Source organism: Pseudopodoces humilis, chromosome 14 (genome assembly GCF_049639895.1).
Source record: "Pseudopodoces humilis isolate 2021_Gansu_Grassland_sample_001 chromosome 14, ASM4963989v1, whole genome shotgun sequence".
Taxonomy (NCBI): Eukaryota; Metazoa; Chordata; class Aves; order Passeriformes; family Paridae; genus Pseudopodoces; species Pseudopodoces humilis.
In genome coordinates this window covers 8,258,242-8,276,988 of record NC_142213.1, presented here as the reverse complement: position 1 = coordinate 8,276,988, position 18,747 = coordinate 8,258,242, and the positions used below count along the sequence as shown (strand labels likewise).

Here is an 18,747-nt window from a genome sequence, read left to right as displayed (position 1 = left end):
TACTTCATAAATCTTTTGGAGTGTAAATAAGTCAGGGCAGCAGCAAGAAAGCAATTGCCAGTGAATAATTTGTCGAGCTGCTTGCAGCTGGCCCATCCTCCTGGGGCCAGACCTGCTGGTTGGCAATGCCCTGCTTATACCTTGATGATCTCGGTACACAAGCTCCTTCATTTAAAGAGGTTTCCATGATCCCCACTCATTCTTCTCCTCCACCCTCCCTCCCTTTTTGAGCTGTAATCACCAAGACACTGTTGACTGCAAGTACTTCAAACAATAACCTTCTGAATGATTTAGCAATGCAGCTCCTTCAATAACAGGTTCCTCTTGGATGAAATGCATTCATATTTATGTAGGACAGAGGTTTTGGAATGCTATTAAATTTACATGGTGAGCTGGCAGAACAGCTATCTTCATCTGATATGAAGAATGGAAAAAACAGCCTCTTCACAGTAGCAGGGAAATATTTACGAACACAGAAAATTCCCTCCAGTGTTCATTACCCCAGCTGGGGGATGAGGACCATTCACATTAAAATGGAAAAGCTTGTGAGGCTATGAGTCCATCAGGCTGGCCTGGAGCAGTGGGATGGGAAGTTTGATGGGGTGGGTCATGCACGGGTGTTACTCACTTGTTTGACAAGGCCCTAATGCTGGAGCAGGCTTTGTACAGCTTCTCATAGAAATGAAGAAGAGAAAGAAAACTTGATGGAGTGCAGTGAAAGCAGGTAAGATACCACATCACACAAACTCTGGTTTGGTTTCGGATGGGCAGGTGAAGGTAGCATGGCCAAAGGTGAGGAGACAGCACTCCCATGGAGCAAGCAAAGCTTTATCCAGGGCACAGATGTCATACAGAGAAGGGCACCAGCACCTGACACTGCAGCTCAGAAGGATGTTCCCTGCAAAACACCATTCCTTAGGAGTTTGTTATCTCTAATCCAGCAGCATCAGAGCTCACAGGTGAGTGTTGGAGGCAAGACTCACCGCACCCATGACAATGAACATAAACAGTTGGGTTGACAAAATATTGCTTGTAGACTATGCCTGTAGACTATATTGCTGTAGACTATGAACCCTTCAGCTAAGCCTCTAGAGAAAGGCCCCAGGCTTATGTCTTGGGCCCACAGCAGGCATTAACTACAGATGCAGCCAGACTATGCCTAGCCCAGCCAGAGAGCAGAAGAGGTTTTCCTGGAGTTAAAGAATGAGCCAAAACACAGGTGATAAGGGCCTGTCTGCAGTGTGAAGATCATGGGCTGTGATGGAAGGGAGCATGGGCCCACAAGTGGCATGTCCCCAGCTTCACCTCCATGTTGAGGCTGAGAACAGAGCTGCTGGAAAGCTCCTGTGCCACCTTCACATCACAGCAGGGCAAGGTCATCAAAGACCCAGTACCTCGGTGCTGTGATGAGTGACGTTTGGGGTAGCCATGTGACAGGATTCAGCATGAGCAGTCAAAGGTCCATCAGGAGTGGCTTTGCTGACCCCTCTGTGATATGACACCAGCACCATTGCTGACACTGAGCAGTCCTGTGTGGATTGGCTATGTCTGGGTTTGGGGAGCACTGTGCTGCTCACCAGCTCAGCCACGTGGCACTGTTCCCTGTCTCACAAGCAGTGTGTCAGTGACATCACCAGCCTGGAATGGTTTGGAATGGCAGTGCTAAGGCTGCCCCCTCCTCCAGAGACTCTGGCCAAGCCAGGATCAGTGCACCCAAGGATAGATTGCTCAGGCAGGCTTTCCAGTGAGGGACGAGAGCATCAGAGGAGGGATGCAGGTCTGACGAGCATACTGCGTCCCTCTCCACCTCAGAGCTGGCCTGCTTCTCCCTTCAATGCGAGGGGCCCTGTGTTGGCAGGAGAGATGTGACCCCGAGCAGCTGAGCGCTCATGACCTTTGAAGGGCCTGTGGCAGTTTTTACAAGAGCAGAGAGGCATGTACAGTGACACTGTGGCCAGCCTCCAAAGCATGTAGATTACTTTTTGTCTCCTTAAATATTCTTTGCGGTGTCCATCAGCTCTAGAAATGCCAAAAGCACTGGAGCAGCTCCAGCTGAAACAGATAACTTGATGTTACTCATTTGGCAAAGCAGCATTTTCACCTCCCATCCTAAACTGTTATGTGTGGTAAGCAGGCTGTTCAATAACCTCTACGTTTAACCTCAGCAGAGGCTGCCCCAGTCATTGTCACAGTGGTGGCTCCATGGTAAATAAGCAGCTGGAAGGAAAAAGTATGGAAACATATGATCCCTTTAGAAAACTCACTGGGCTGTAGGTAGCAAATAACTTCAGCGATTCCCAAACGGCCTCAAAACATAGCGGCTGCAGAAGCAAATTAGTCATTTTATGCTCTAAATACTTAATGTCAGTACTAAAAACGAAGAGATGGGAGAATGTTGTGGAGAAGCAGATCAGGATGCGACCAAAAACAAACCCCATCCTCATCTGGTGCAACTCGATGTGGAGCAGCAGCAGACCCAACACAGCGGTGCCGGCTGACGGCTGCTGCCCAGCCAGCTCTGTGAGCATCACTGGCCGAGCAGCACTACGGGAGAACAACCCATATCCTGTTTCAAATACTGATACTGAAAACCAACAGTCTCCTCCCATTTTTTACGGAGAAAATATTTGAGTTTCAGAGTTTGAAACAGAGGCCAGAAAGATGACTTCAAAGGTGCTGTCCACTGACAGACCAAGGGACATGAAAGGCACAGCATGAGGCTTTTCTCCTTGTGTGGGAAATAAGGAGGGGAGAGATAGGAAGCTGGCATCGCAGAACTGAATTAAAAAAAAACTAAAGGACTAACAAGTACAGGCTGTGGTGTGCCTTGAGAGGGATCAGTGCAGCAGCTCTCCAACACGGGCTAACTGAGGCAGCAGTAATGCGGACCGGGAGCAGCAGAGCCCACGGCTCTCACCCCAGGACGGGCAGAACAGGAGCTGCTGGGAGCCGACCGGTCCAGCTGGTGGGTATTGTATCCACGGGCTTTGAGCTGGGAATGGAGCCTGGTACTTGGGCTCTTTTCCTTGTTTGATTAGCTCCTTTTCCTTTGGCAGCTGAAAAGACACTTGGCAGCACCAGGGCTTCACATCTTGTTGAGTTGAATAGGAGGGAGCAGGGTTTTGGCAGGGACAAAAGAACATACCATTGCTCCATCAATGGCCTCATTACTGAGTGCTGTGGCTCACAAGGAGCGGCAAGGAGCAAAGGAGAGCTTGCTTCTGGTAAGCAGACAGGGGCTGGAAATGCATTTCCTGCTTGACCTATTACTCTGAAGATATCAGCTCAAAGGCAAGTTGAAAGCTTGACAGTTTTTATCTGTGGAGGAGATATAAGCATGTATTGTCTATCCCTGGCTGAGGGTCTGGAAGCCAGCCTGTGTGTCTGTTGAGCCCAAGTCATTGAGCTAAGCTACCTGAAGCAAAAGGGTGACACAGAAAATGAAGAGGCAGGCAGGTTTTTAGGAGGGGGTTGGAGTGCCCTGACTGCTCAACAGATGCTTATCTCTTGGTCATGTGTATTGTTCCTGTTCAGTCTTCTTGAAAAACCAAAACACAAGACCTTTGCCAGAAAATACTCCAAAGAAGTATAATACAGCCACCCAGCTGCCTATATTTTAGCTCTTATTCTATAAATTTATTATAGTATAAATCAATACTATTTATTAATTAAGACATAATGACAAGACTGTCCATGCAAATGCCATTAACGACCTGAGCACATGCATTTTTAAAGACATCTAGGTGAGAATTTTTAACAAGCCAATAATAATGTATTCTGCAAAGTCTATTTTCTGTATCATTATGTCCAAGCAATGGGATTTTCAGGAACATTCATTGTTCCCTGTTGCTAACAATTTACAGTCAAGCCCAGTGTGAATCAGGTTAGGTCAATACCAAGTACCTTGGAAAATCCCAGCTTCTGTATTAATATTTTGAACTATTTTGACAACCAGTTGTACAGAGAGTACCACACAATTTGTATCATGGTTAAGTGGGGGTGAGTGCCTTGAAAGTGGTCCAAGAGTATTTGCGAGTGAAAACTCAGTGTGATCTGTAGGAATCATTTCATGTAGAAGAGAAGTTCAGCCATGTAGGGATGGAAGTTATGGCAGTGGAAGGTGATCAGGAATGCAGCAAAGGAGTTTAGGATAGAAAATTATTAAGTGCACAATACTTTCAGTGGGTACTTGCAAGAAGGATGAAATGAGGACAAGAAGGTAAAATGGCTACAAGAAGGTAAAATGGCTGTGGTGGTTTTGATAAAAACATCCAAGTCCCATGCTCTCCCCATTCTTTAATCAAGTCTCTTCCCTACGGGTCCATCCTCAAGCCCCAGGAGCTCCCTGTTGCCCAGGTTTTCCCCCACTGAATGTCCCCTGGGAAGAGGGGGAACAGAATGGCTGGTCAGACTGGTTGTCCCCCACTTTTCCAGCAGCCTGTGCCCTTTTCCTCCTGGCCCTGCACTGCATGTACCAAACTGCTCTCCAGGAGTCAGGGAGGGGGACACACCAGCACTGCCCATCAGGAGCAGTGGTGACAGCAGACAGGCCAGCTCTATTTCCCTGCAGGCAGGTTTCCCATGGCAGCCCTTCAGCTCTGGGCAGACCTATAAGGACCAAATTCCAGCCTTGCTTCTCCAGGGCAATTTCAGAGGAATTCCCTGAAGTTAAGCTAAATTTAAAACCATTTCAAGGAGGAGGAGTGAGAAGCAAACCTCATCATCTCAAAACTTGCTCAGACAGAGGCTCTGCTCTGCATACCAAGATGAATAATAAATAGCAGCCAGCCAGCCATCCATGTGGATGGATTGGCTCTGCCTACAGCACAGGGTGTGAAAAAAAAGTGTGAGGTGAGCATTTTCTATCAGGTTCCCTCTGGGAACCTCTAGCTCACATGGTATTGATTGAGAGAAGGTACAAAGAAAAAACATTAGTTAAATAAAATGTTTTAACATCAGGCAGGACATCAATGGCTGAGTTGTTCATCATCCCAAAGAGTCTCTGAGGAAAGGAGAGGGACAGCTTGAGCCCAAGGCTGACTCCAGCCCAGGGCAGAGACCAGCACCACCACACCCTAATGTCTTCAATCCCTCCTGGCCACCCCACGGAAATTCCCAGACCCCCTCCTCCTCCTCCCCTTGCTGTGTCAGGAGCCCACTTCAGGCATGGTGGAGCTCTGTGTAGGTTGGGAAGCTGAGGACCTGAGAGCCAGCTCAGAGGAGCACCTGACCCCAATGCCTGTCATGTTCCCAGGGCATCCGTGTCACCTCCTGAGACACAGAGGAAAAGCTCTGGCAGCTCACTTGGCATCATGATGCTCAGCTTTTAGGCATTCCCAGGAGACCCGCGGGAGAGGAAAGACAGGAGCAGCGCATCTGCAGGCAGGCGTCTCGGCTGGTGCTGGGGAGCCTCTCCCCTTCCTGTCTGATATCAATCCTATAAATGATCCCAGGGGCATTTGACTGCATCAGTCACTTAAGGGAAGCTTGCACATTAGATGTACCATGGTGGAGCCCCAGACTTGCCTGCCTGCCCTTATCAAGGGAGGATGGTGTCAGACAGGGGCCATGGGTGTCATGGGTGGGACATGGGGGACAGAGGCATCTGTGCTTTCCCCATGCCTGATGCTCCAAGTCTGCTATCTGGGCAGTTGGCTCAAAAGGCCATAAGAGCAAAGCCATCCTTGCAGCCATAGTGAAAGAACTGACTACAGCTTGGACTGCGCACAGATATTAACACACCACACAGCTCTGGAAACCTGGGGAAATGGGTGAAAACATGTTTATTTCCTGGAAGAGCTGGAGGAATGCTCTGGTGCTCTGGCACCTCCCACCTGCCTCACTGCCCTGGGCTGTGGAGGGAGGAGGCAGCTGTGGCAGTGGGAAACTGGGGTGGCCAAAATCAATAGTGAGCTGCAGCCCTGGCTGGGAGCTCCTGGGACCGGGAAAGTCTCTGCCTTGGACAATAGATTATTTTTAACTAGCTCCAATCTTCAAACACTGTAGCTTAAAAAAGGGGGGAAAGAAAAGAATAGCCGATTTGTGCAAGCTCCCCTGCTCCCATTTAGTCTGTGGAAGTGGTGCTCTGCATTTCAATGGGGGCAGGACTGAGCTTCTCATGAGATAAATTGCACCCTGTCCCTTTGCATGCTCTGTGCAGCTACTCCTGGTTTGTTCAGCTTCGCTCTTTCCTGGCCCCCCTATGAACACCCCTCCCTCTCTGAAACGCTCCCCAGCAGATTTTTTTTCTGTTGTTGTTGTCATTTAGCTATTCATTTTCCATAGGCTGCCTTCATTCCCGTGGCCTTTTGCAGCTAGGAGACAAGATGTTGCCTTGGAAACAAAGCCCCTTAGATGTTTGGAGTCTCTGGGATTGCTCTGTCTGCTCCTGAGTACTTTTAGGTTATTTTTATTAACCGCACAAAGATGCAGCAGGCTCGTAGCCAAGGCAGAAAGTAGCCCTGGGAGATGGAGGGAAAGCAAGTTTCTTACTGGCATCATTCACTCCACTGGGGATATTTTTTTGTGATGCACCATGGGCTGAACGCCTGCAAGAGAAATGGGATCTCCAGAGAGTGCTGCACAGGCAGGGCTGTTCCTAGGGCTGGGATGGCTGCAGGCAGGCAGAGCCACAGTAGTGCTGGGGAGAGAGGCTTGCCAGGAGAGAAAAAGCCAAAGTAACCAGGAAGGAAAACTGGAGAGAAGTTAGGAATTGCAGAATTTGGATTTCTTGGCGTTTCTCACTTTCCAACTAATTGGCTCTATGCCATGGAGGGACCCACTGTGCACTCCGCTGCCACGATGGACACGGTTACTACAGGCTTGGGCTGCTTATTTTAGAAGAAATCAGATTTCTAGACCCATTAGGCAGCTGTGAAAATCTCGGCTCCAAGGTTTTATTGGCAATTCTGCTCTGTGCTGCTGGGCGAGTCCAGGGCAGCACAAACAGACCCCAAGCCTGAGCTCTGCTCCCAGCTGGATGGCTGGAGAATGCTGGTTACTTCTGCCCCAAATCTGCAGGAGAAGTCTGACCCCTTCTGCAAAGGGGCTCTGGGAGGTAGTCAAGCTGTACTGTTTTCACGTCCCATCATCCACTGGCATCACTGCATGACACTACCAAATCCCAGTCCCTCCATGGAGGACATTCTGGAGCAGGCCTTTACTCCTTTTTCTGCAAAGATGTAAAAAAAAGAAACAAAACAAAAGCAGATTAAAAGAAGCTCCCTAATCCCCAGATGGTTCTTGAAATATTTCCAATCCAGCCAAAGTATTCCAGAAGAAAAGTGAATATATATTAAATTTTCCAAGAAATACTCAGCATAGTATTAAGCTCGTGCCTTGCTACTCATGTCAGCACAGTTCTCTGCACTGCAGCAGCTGCAGGACTTGCAGACCCAGGGAGGGTGGCACAAAGAAAGAGGGAGCATATAGGGGAAGGAAGGAATGCACTGAAATATGATGAACCTGAGACAGAGGATGAGGATGGCAGGGCCACACCCCCAGAGATGAACACCAGCAGGTCACAGTGACAGAGAGCCTCGACCATGGTGCTGAGATGGTGCAGCCATTTCCATTCTTGGCTACAGGCAGGCACTGGTGCCATCCCCACTGTTCTGTGGGGCTTGAGGTGACCTGTAATGGCAACAAAGGGTTTTAGGGGGGAATCCACCCTCTCTCCTCTATTTGTATCACACAGGCTTACACACAAGGGAGCAAATCCATTGTTTTGTGGCCTTTTCCACCATAGCTGAGCTTCACAGATGCCCAGGCTAGCAAGATGCTCCCAGATTTTCTTATCCCTTCTGATGCATCCTCACCAGAGCAAGGAAGTCTGCCTCAGCCTCCCAAGTGTCATAAATGCTGGGTGCTTTTTTCCCATTGTTGCTGTTTTTCCTTGTCATTACTACATGATGCCATGGTTACAGAGATGTAGGACTAATCTGGTGACAGCAGTTTATGGGCTTTTTTGGTTTTGATATTCTTTGATGCTATATTTGTGCCAGAAGAATAAATAATAAATACACACAACAGCATCAAAGATTTCTTCCAGCCCCTCAGCCTATTTCTGCCTACCCTTGTTAAGCTGTTAGAAAGGTAGTTCTCTGCCAGCACTTATTTTATGAACTATCCTGTCATCTAATGGTGCACCTGAGGTCCCACTTATCCTTTTTCTCTGAAAAGAGAAGTTATTAAAAATAAAGTTTGTCTTAATATCCCTGAGGACAGCTTCTCCTGGAACAGCAATGCTCACACTCAACCCAACACGTCCCTTCCCCTCCCTCTTCTTTCCCTCTTCTTCCTCTCTTACCCTCCCCCTATCAAAGGGTTGGGGAACTTTCTTGATGCTCTTGTAAGGAAAATATAGGACATTCTTTCTCTGCAGCAACCTGAAACAATGTGTGAGCAAATCTGTTAGTGTGTGATGTGCCTCAGCTCCAGTAAGGAGGAACTTGCTGGAGGTTAGTCTCTGTAATCCCTGCTGATCAAAGAAAGAACTCCTCCAAGCCTGTTACAAGCACCCAAGTCTTGGTTTTGCTGGAAATACAGCAGTACAGAGGAGATTTAACTAAAAATTTGTCTTTCATCTGCTCAGAACTCTGGTGCTCCTTTTAAGCAGCTACAGACTCCTCAACCAGTCACTGCTCCACCTCAGCCCCATCAGATGCAGCTTCCACTCACAGCAGAAGCTCAGCCAAATGCTCCCCTACCTCTGCCTCTGGTCCTTCCTGCAGAGAAGCGTTCACAGTCACCTGGAAATTAAGAGGGAGAGAAGCTAAACAAAGATTATAGTAGTAAAAAGTCACAGGCAAAATTTTGCTAACCAGTCACTCAGTGAATTACATCTTGTTTCAGCCTATCCCCTTCACAATGTTAATATCATAGAATCCTAGAATGGTTTCGGTTGGAAGGGACATTATCATGTTATTGCAACCTCCCTGCTATGGGCAGGGACACCTCCCACTAGCTGATGTTGCCTAAAGCCCCAAGCAACCTGCCTTGAACACTTTCAAGGATGGGACATCCATATCTTCTCTGGGGAATCTTCCTAATTTCTAATGTAAACCTGCCATGTGTCAGTGTGAAGTCCTTCTCCCTTGTCTGGGGTCAGCCTGCATCTCCATCACTGGTTGTGTTGCAGCCAGAGACTAAAAAACAGGAAGTTCCCACACCAGCAGAGGCAAAGACAGGCAGCACATGCTTTACTCAGAACCTCACTTGGATATTTGCTTTGGGAACTTCTGCAAACCCCTTCATTGCAAGGAAAACTCAGCAGTGATCATCTTGTAGGACATCTGGTGAAAGAGCACAGAACCAAAACCCAGAAAATTTAAGGTGATGACAATTGAAATTAAAACAGAAATTAAGCTGTGAATGAAGGGCTCCTGCTGAGAAAATTCTTGTTGTACTTATTAATAGACCTGGACAGAAATGCTTGATGAAATGGCTAAAAATAGTCTGAAATAAACCAAAAGCTTTTGTAAAATCTGGTCAAAATCTACAAATCTGGTTAAAATGTACAACTCCAGTCAAAATCTACGTGTAGTTATGGACGAGAGGAGATCATGTGAGAATTTTTCAAGAGGATTTTGCATTCCTGAAAGGATAAAGTAATTTGTTTTCATTTTTCCATTTCCATTCAAACCTAAAATTTTTGTTTGGAATTTGACATACTTCTAAAAAATAATACTGAGCACCTAAATGACTCAAAATATTTTGATAGGACTTAAGGCAAGTGCTTCGGCTGGATGTGAAATTAAATTTTTCAAAGGATTTTGGGTTCACAGGAAAATGCATGTTTCATTGCAGCTGATTTTTTACACTACCTAGTTTTTCAGTTCTGCTGCCAAGTGGAAGAATCAGTATTCTTTGGCTGCTGTGATGCCTAACATCACATCAGCAATGCAATAAATAATTTTGAGACCACTCACATCAGGCACAAAGCTTGAGTATGCACAGCAAAGCCACTGACTGCTCTGTCAGTGGAAGGCAGTACAAAATCCCTACCCAGATATCACAGTTGTGGATTACAGAAAAAATCATGGGTTATGAGAAGAGGCAACAGGAAGATGAAATTTAACAGGGTTGGGGCAAAGGGAGGGATTTTCCCTCTTGCTGTTTTCCTTTAGGTATAAATCTTCAATAGAGATCACCAAGTAAAAGAAGGACCATAAAATGAAACAGTGCTCTTTCTGGTTGAAACACCATCTCTTTCTTCAGGGACAGAAGAATGTAACCCACAGGCTTAGTTCTTCATCACAGAGGCACTGATAAATCTGTGAAATTAACTGTAGAGTGGAGATTAGCACCCACCATTCAGCATCAAGCTCTGAGCATTCAACTAATTACTGGGTTCCAGCACTGCACGACTTCCCAGCAGGAAGACACTGCCCTATAAACCGTCATACACAAGTGGCATTTAGCCAGAGGTGTTAAAAAGAATCTCTCTCCTGGGAATGCACCCACCACAGGAGCTGGTCTCCCTTTCTGTTCCAAAGACAAAGTCTGTTTTCCCCTTTGGTGGGAAAGCTTGGAATGAAACTGTGTCCCCTCTGCCCTGCTGCCCTTAACACAATCCCCTAGAGGGATGTTGGTGTGGAAAATCTTAAAGACATTTGAAGAGTGGAAGACATACAGGCTAAACCCACCAGGAATTCCCAAACCCGGAGTGGATTCCCAGAGAATCACCACCACTCCCACTCTGTTCATCCTCAGCCCTCTGCGTTGCAATGAATGGAAAATAGCCATTTATTTTAGAAATGCCAGGAGCCAGTGCAGCCCCCCCACCTGTGTTCTCACTGTGGCATCTCAGGCATTTCCCTGCCATTTACTGCAGCACAAATACTCCACTGCTGTTACATTTTATGGACTTCTACCCAGAAGAGGATATTAGGGAGAGGAGAAGGGCAGTAAGCTGCAAGGATTTTGCTCTCTCATCTTTACATGTTTTCAGCTTGCTCCTCAGCACTGCGGCAGAGCACTTCCCTGCGGAGCATGAAGCCATGCGGCTAATGTCCCCCATCTGTGACTCTCTCTCTCATCTCCTCCCTGGTGGGCAGTGCTGTCTGTGCCTGCATGGCTTGAAAGTCCTCAGTGAGAGATGATGTTTGGGCTTTCAGGTCCTGTACCCAGTCCCTTTGCTCAGTGCTTGTAGGGCAGAGGACCCATTAAAGCATCCTGTTCTCAGAGTGATGCTGGTGGAGCATGCAGTGGCTCTTGGTCTCTTGGGGATGCCCTCTTCTTGAAATAGAGGGGACTGTGATGGGCAGAATGCTGTTTTCTCTCCTTCTTTTGCAGCTAGTGGGTCAGGACCTATTTTGAGACCATTTAACACATGGTTTCTGGCTTTCCTATCCTTGCTTGGAAAAATTAGGTCAGCTACCCACCCCATTTGTCTCGCCCAGCTCTGGAGCTTCTCTGAGCTCCTCAAGAAGAGGGGAGGACCCTGCATTTCCTAGAAAAAAGCAAATTCAGGAAATACAGGGTCCTTGCAGGTTGAGTTCTGTGTTGTTGGGTCATGGGTTTTTCCCACAATAGTGAATGAACCACTATTTTCTACAGGATGTGGAGCTATAGGAATTCTTACAATGGTGGTGGCCATAGCTGGCAGCCCAAGAACTCAGTCTAGTCCATGCATTATCCGGTCTCTGGATTGCCAGATCAGTCCAAGCAAATGTGTTGCAGCAGGGGAAAAGAGGGTTATACCCACATAAGGGCTGATAAATTTTATTTGATCAACTGTAGTATCATACAGAATGGGAATGAAGGTAGTACTGAACACAGAGCAGTTGGCTGCTGCAAGGAACATAATAATCTGTAATATCAGTCCTGCTCAATGTCTCTCCAAACAGGAAGCAGCAGACAGAAAAAAAAGCCAGCTATAACAAGGTTTCAGGCTAGAGATCCTCGACCTCTTCCCAGACACACAGAACTGTTTGGCCAAGACAGTCAGAGGTGATGGTGCCATCTTGGCTCCAGAAGGATATGAAAACCAGGGCTGCACTAATTGCCAGCCGGACAGCACAAGCTCGCGAGAAGATCTGGATGTCACCGTGGCTGTCAGGTTATGTTTTCTGTACAGAAGAGTCTGTCTGCTCCCAGACAGACGGCAGCCCTTCGGCATTGTATCCAAGCCAGCCAACCTTTTTGTGAGAGCTTTACATGAGGGTAGATGGCTACTGTGGCTCTGTGGAATGCCAGCCATCTCTAACTTAACTTTTTAAGCTTAGCTTTGTTGTGTGATGCAAACTGCTAGAGAGCACTACACTGAGTTTTTGTGTAAACCCCTTTCCCAGACCACTGAGATCTGTGTCCAGAGCTTTGCATTTCCACCTCCAGCTAACAAGAGTGAAGAGGGGAAATTTGGGTGCCCACCTCAAGGTAATCTCCAAAGGGATAGATATTAATAAGCCACTGGAGAGATTGTTACCTGTTCAGTGCCTTCCAGGATCTCTCAGCAAGCCAAATGCCAAACCGAGGTGGGAGGCCTCAATTACATCTTCTGAGGGTAGATGGAAGGGTGCAGGAGGAAAGTTGTCTCTCCCACGATGCACAGCAGCTGCTTAATGCCAGAGAGACTTCCACAGATCGAGAGGTCAGCTCTGAAACACAGATGTGTGAGAGGGAGAGTGAGGGGGAGAGTCATACATGTAGCTATTTATTCAGTGTCTAGAAAAACTTCTATGGACTTGGAGCTGGGCCCTGGATGTCTCTGGAAAAGGCACATTCACCAGCCATACTTTGTTTCCAGGATTTATTCAGGCTGAAATGCTGTGAAAATCACTGACTTTTGCTGCAATGCAACCCCCAAAATGTCTTTGGCTGGGCAGTGGGGTTCATATTTCTGAGACACTCTGTAAGGAGAAGCAGGAGGTTTTCAGTTTATGAGACACGTTCTGCTGTGAAGTTACAGGACATCATTTCTCACTGGAGTAGCAGAGGCACACACTGCTGTGCCCTGAGGTCACGATCTAGGTCCCCCGCAGGGTTCCCTTGCAAGGATGTCCTTTTTGGATGCTGGATGGTCTCAAGACATTAGTTTGATTACCCCCAGGTTCATGATGGCCACTACTATTTTCACAAGATTGCTTGCTGATGGCTGGTACTGTGCTGATTTGCCTCATACCACCAGCCAAATTGAAGTGCTTATCTTTTCCCCCAGTGCATGGATTTTCTGAAATGTTCTGAGAAGCAGCTCCTCGTACAACTAGCCACCAGAGGAAATTGCCCCAGGGTTAACCTTTGAGATAGGCTAAGTGGCAAGTATCATTAATCAGAGTAAATAACAGCAAAAAAAAATTGATATTTACTGGGATTTAGTTCACCAAAAGGAAAGGACAGTACAGTGTGGCACATCAGCTGGTATCTTCAGTGGCTGTAACACAGCACAGCCCTTACAGGGTTTAGCATATTTGTACCACACAGCTTCACACAAGGTTTTGCCTCTCCCTTAAATTTCCCCTTCCAGAAAACTATTCCTTTTTTTTGGGGGGTGGGGGGGTGGGGAAAGTCTCCTAGTCAGTGTCCAGGCAACTTCAAAGGGTCAGAGCCAGGGTTTGCCCTGGGATACTCAGAGATGGGGACCTGAGTCCTACTCCAGTGTGACTCTGCAGCAGCCAGGGCCGCAGAGCAGCTTTGCTGGTACCTTCATTGTGCAGCTCTGCTGGTATCTTCGTGGGCACCAGTCATGGGTGGTGGTGAGGAACGAGTAATTAGGGGTGAACTGTATCGGTATGATAGAAAATAACTTGTTTGCAGAGACAAACGCAGCTGCCAGTAGTGTCAGACTGCAGGGAAGGGCCCCTCTCCCTTCCAGCCAGGTAACACATTAATTGGGCTGTGTGGCTGTTGCAAGTGAAGTCACAAGTTTGTATGCTGAGCACAGGCTGTGAGCCTGGTGACAGTGACATATGGGAGACAATTAAATAACTGCAGTCATGTCCAGGTTAGGGAGAGAGCAGATCCCTTTCTGAACTGGATTTATACCAAAAGTGTGGTGCACAGGTAGGCAACCTGGGGTTAGGAATAACACATGCCAACTTCCCGCTGTGTTTACAAGCTTCTTGTTCACATCTGCCTGTGGGTTTCAGACACTGCTCTGGCCTTACAGAGCCCTCTCCATTCCCCAGCCAGAGTGTAGGTTTGTTCTTCAGCAGAGTTTTTTGTCTCTTGGCCTGATACCTAAAGCCTGGATGTACAATTTCACCTTACCATGGTCTCTAAGCTCAGCTGTCTCCCCAGGCCATGCCCAGCCGGCTTTAATTCTCCTGCTGTAGGTGGATGCAATCAGCATTCAGGAATGACACAAAGTGACAAATCCCACTCTCCATAATGAACAGCCCAAAGGCATTCAGCTCAGGTGTTAGGGTTTCACCTGCTATGGAAAATGCAAGCCATTGGGGAGCAGCAGCAGGAGGTGTGGGAGTGCTGCAGAGATAGGCTAGGATGCTCATGCTGGATAAGAACCAGCATGAAGGAGACCAGCCTGACCTCTTATCCTCCTCCCAGATGTCTCGTTCCGAGGAGACGGGAGACAGAGCAGCTGGGAAAGGCAGAGGCAGCAGTGGTGGAATGAGCCCTGCACCATTTTGTAGCTCCTTCCAGCAATCCCAGGGGCCAAGCACTGCCTATTTTTAGCTCCCGAGGTAGCTTAAATATCACCGTGATGTTCATTAACAACAGCCCTGTTGGATGGGAACTGCAAGGCAGGGGAGTGGCGGGGGGGCTGTTGGCCTGTTTTGTTTTGCTTTATTTAATTGCTGGCTGAAGTACAGAGGCAGAGCCTGGCGGGAGGCTCGGCTCCTCTCACCTCGGGAATAGCAGGAGCAGCAGACCCGGGGGAGGCAGGCAGGGAAAAGTCAATCAGGCAGTATTTAAAAATCTACCTGCTGGGCCCAGGGGGAGTTGGAGATTTTAATGTCATTCCCAGCTTGAGACACAGCCTGGAGAGTGAGAAAAGAAAGGGGTATCTTCTCTTCTTGGATCCTTAATTGCTCATTAAATCATCTAACAAATGCCTGAACTCCTCGATGGCCCCATGCTCCTCGACAGAGGGACTTCAGCCTTGGTAGGGGGAAGGGGTATCTTTAAAAGTACTCATTTAACCTGCTTTTTCTGGATCTGTAAAACCAAGAGTTCAGTGGTTCACTCTGCAAAATAAAACTAAGTCTGGAATATTTTTATTACTGTTCAGCAGGAGCACTAAACTTTCCTTCACATTCTTCCCATTTCAGCCTGCTCTCAGTCTGCCCTGCAGGCAGGTCTCCATGCTGTGGGAGGACAGCCTCTCCTGTCCCCAAAAGGGACCTCCAGTGACTGCAGAGGAGCATGTACCAAAATAATCCCCTGCCCTATATGCTCAGCCCCACTTCTAACCCAACAGACTCACAGATAACTACAGCCAGAAATGTCTGTGCCTGGTCACTCCCATTCTGCCTCGGCATTGCTGTTCATCTCTGTCTTCTGCTCAAAACCCCCCTATGCTGGATCTTACTCACGGGGAACTGCCACAAGTCTCAGTAGCTGAAAAGGTGATGCAACTATTTCCCAGCACAGAAAATATGACTGTGCCCTTCCCTCTGATATTTTGCAAAAAGCAGCCTGCAGTTAAATCCACAAAACTCAGAAGAAGCCCAGACCATGCCCATGACAGCTGGAGAGCTTCAAATGTGCTTTGCCATTGCAGACAGATGGACAGATCTGTGACTTACACCTATAACCCCCTCCAGCAGTCAAGATAACATAGAAAGACATTCTTCTACCTGACTGGAAGCATGGATCCTTTTCCTGCATCACCCATGCACAAATAATGGCGCCAAGACAGACCGCAGCCATTAGCAGGTTTTATGTCATTTAGAGTCTGTGAAAAGAGCAAAATTGCAGCTCCAGCAGGGCAGGCAAACCATACGGATGATTTATGAATATTCACTCAGCTCACAAAGCACTCCGGGGCAGAAAACAAGCTTTTGAAATTAACTGAACTCTTCAAGGTTCTTCGTTTGTCTTGGCTTTGAGGTGTGAGTCACCAATACTTTTCTCTCCAAAATGAGCAGAGTGCACAGAGGGCTGGGAGGATTCCTGGGCACTAAAATATGAAGTTAAGTGCTCTGTGAGAAAGATTTTATGTTCATAAAGCCTTCAAAGCATAGAGTCCACCCCATTAAGTTTCATGGGATACAGTACTGAGACATACAGTACTGAGACTTCTTCAGCCCATAAAGGCTAGATGTTCAGGGCATCTGAGGCTTTTTCACTGAGCACTGAAATCTCCAGCAGCTTCAGTCTTCAGTGCTTTCAGTTTGGTGCCCTGCAATTTTTCCACAGTTTCAGAGTTCAACAAAGAGGCTACAGAGTTTGGATCCTGATCATGCAGGTCCTGTCATACACTTGTCATTCCCATCCATACAACGAGATTATTGTGGTGCTCCTCAATGATGGCACTTCTAATTGTAGCCAGCAAAGCATGGGCAGAGCCTGCACTCCCCTCTCAAGATTTGTGTTTCTGGTCTGCACTAGCTGGCTTAAAGCAAACACCCTGGAAGGCAAAGATTTCTACCTGCATTTGGCCAAGACTGGGTTCAGTCTGGCAGACAAGAGATCAAGTAGTAAAACAAGAAGGTTGTCTTCACAAGGTTGCTGCACAGACACAAGGAACAAGACCTCCTATTTTCCAATTAATTATAGCAAAAATAATAGGGTTTGTTTCAGCTAGTAGAAATATGAGACATTTTCAAAGCAATGAAAGAAAAACTCAGCAGATTAGTCAACATCCCAAAGGTTTCAGGAGTCTGTGGGTGCTGTGGGTCATTTACTTCTTGCAAAGCAAGCAAAGGGGGTCATGAATTTGAGTGTCCTGCTTCACAAACAAGTGAAGCATCAGCCACTATGAACTATTACAGGGGGGCTGAACTCAGTTATTCCAAGGCTGTCTAGACGTTCCCATCCTAAATCTGAGACATCTTCCAGACCCAAATTGTGTCAGAGCACTATCCTCCTGGAAAAGCTGCTGTCCCAGTGAATCTCATTTTTCAAACCAAAAAAGACTCCATCTGAAAATGGCCAGCTGGGCCTGCCCTCACTGCCATGCTCCATAACTGTGGGAGATTCCTCTCCCTCTGAGTCACACAGCACCACAGCCAGCCAAGGTGGTCTGCATTAACATGAATTAGCCTTCATAGCAGGGGCTCATAGCAAAGAACAAGAATTCAGGAAAAGCAATAAACCAGCATCTGGAAAAAATTGTTTCTGGAGTCTTTCTGCTGTTCTTTCTGATAAAAAGCCCCCACTTCAGCAGGGTTCCACATTCAGTTAAAGCAGGCACTGTTGCTAACAATTTTAAATATCCTTGTACATGTATGAATTTCTGTTCCTATGAAATTCCACACATGTCCAGTGCAGACTGCTTTGTCTGTTGAATAGAAATACTTGCTTATATGAGGTGGATTGTACAAACAATCTTTTTCCTTGTGATTTCCTTCCTCTATTCTCCTTTTGCCCTTTCAGCTAGATCACACAGTGTAGATGCTAAAGCCCTATCCCAAGAAACACAGCCTTTTTACTCCTGATGGTTTGGTGAGCTGTTTCTGAAATCTCTGGCTCCAAATTCTGCCTTGAGCATCTATGTGACCTCTTGTTTCTTTCCTCTGCAGGCTGATGCCAAGATGGTCTGTGATGTCGTAAGTCGTATGGAGGACACAGAGCCCTTCTCTCCAGAGCTGCTGTCAGCTATGATGAGGCTCTGGGCAGACTCTGGGATCCAAGAATGCTTCAACCGGTCCCGGGAATATCAACTTAACGACTCAGCCCAATAGTGAGTAGCCCTCTTTCACGTTAAGAAGCTGCATTTGGATTTAAGTTTTAACTGAAGTGAATGACCTCATGGCAGTGGAACTGAACATGTCTCTGCTTACAGTCTGGGATGTGTGTTGTGTCACGGGGTGCTGCACAGTCCAAAGGATCAGGCAGGACAGTCATGTCCCCTCTTGGCCAGTCTGGGGTCAGGTCTGTGACCCCAAGGCCAGGTTCCCAAATTGCTCCCTAATGTCTCTGGGTAGGTTTTTGCAAACATGGATCTAGCAAATATAGGCAGATCAACCTGTAGGCACAGCAGATGGCTCCTTTGTCTATCTGATGGAAAGTAGAAGGGTGTGATCACCTGCTTTGTACAGCAGTACAGCTCTTGGCTTTGCTTTTCTTTCCTCTGTTTGCTTTTCTTTCCCACTGTACTTCCATAGTTGTATGGTGTACTGATGGGCCAGCTGGGTTACAGCCAAGGGTAAGGGATGTCTTTACCTTTCCAGGGCCATTGAGCTCCTCTTGTAATACAGTCAGTGGCTTCTCTACAATTACAGACCACATCCAGGTGTCATTCAATGGTGATTGTCTGAATCCATGGCTTTGGTTCATACTGTCATAAGGACTGGACATCTGCCCGTAAATGGCTGCTGTGGCTCTGAAGAGACATTCCGTGTCTCCCCAGTTTCAGTTCAGATCCATTTGTAATGATAATTGATCCAATTAATTTGCTTCCACCTAGGCCAGGAGACTAAAGGTTTTCATCCCCTAATTTCAATCACAGCATCTGTTGCAGTCAGGCAAAATTCCCCTGGCCCTGGACTGTGTCTTGGGCAAGAGTCAGCCAAAGGTGGTTAAGTACAAACATAAGGAACAGGCAGGCAGAGAGCATTGGTTTCCTCAGTTGTACTCTTGGACCTCTTGGTAGTCAGGGAAATAGAGGCTTCCCAATGGTGC

The 18,747-nt window shown here is 47.2% G+C and overlaps 1 protein-coding gene across 2 annotated transcripts in view; it reads left to right on the top strand.

The window, feature by feature from the left end:
• The window catches only part of GNAO1 (G protein subunit alpha o1), a 140,991-nt gene that overhangs the window by 75,320 nt on the left and 46,924 nt on the right, over positions 1-18,747 (top strand). For both annotated transcript variants that reach the window (XM_005526322.3, XM_005526321.3), the window contains exon 4: positions 17,646-17,806. In XM_005526322.3, coding sequence (XP_005526379.1) covers positions 17,646-17,806 — 161 coding nt within the window. The remainder of the gene's footprint in view (positions 1-17,645; positions 17,807-18,747) is intronic.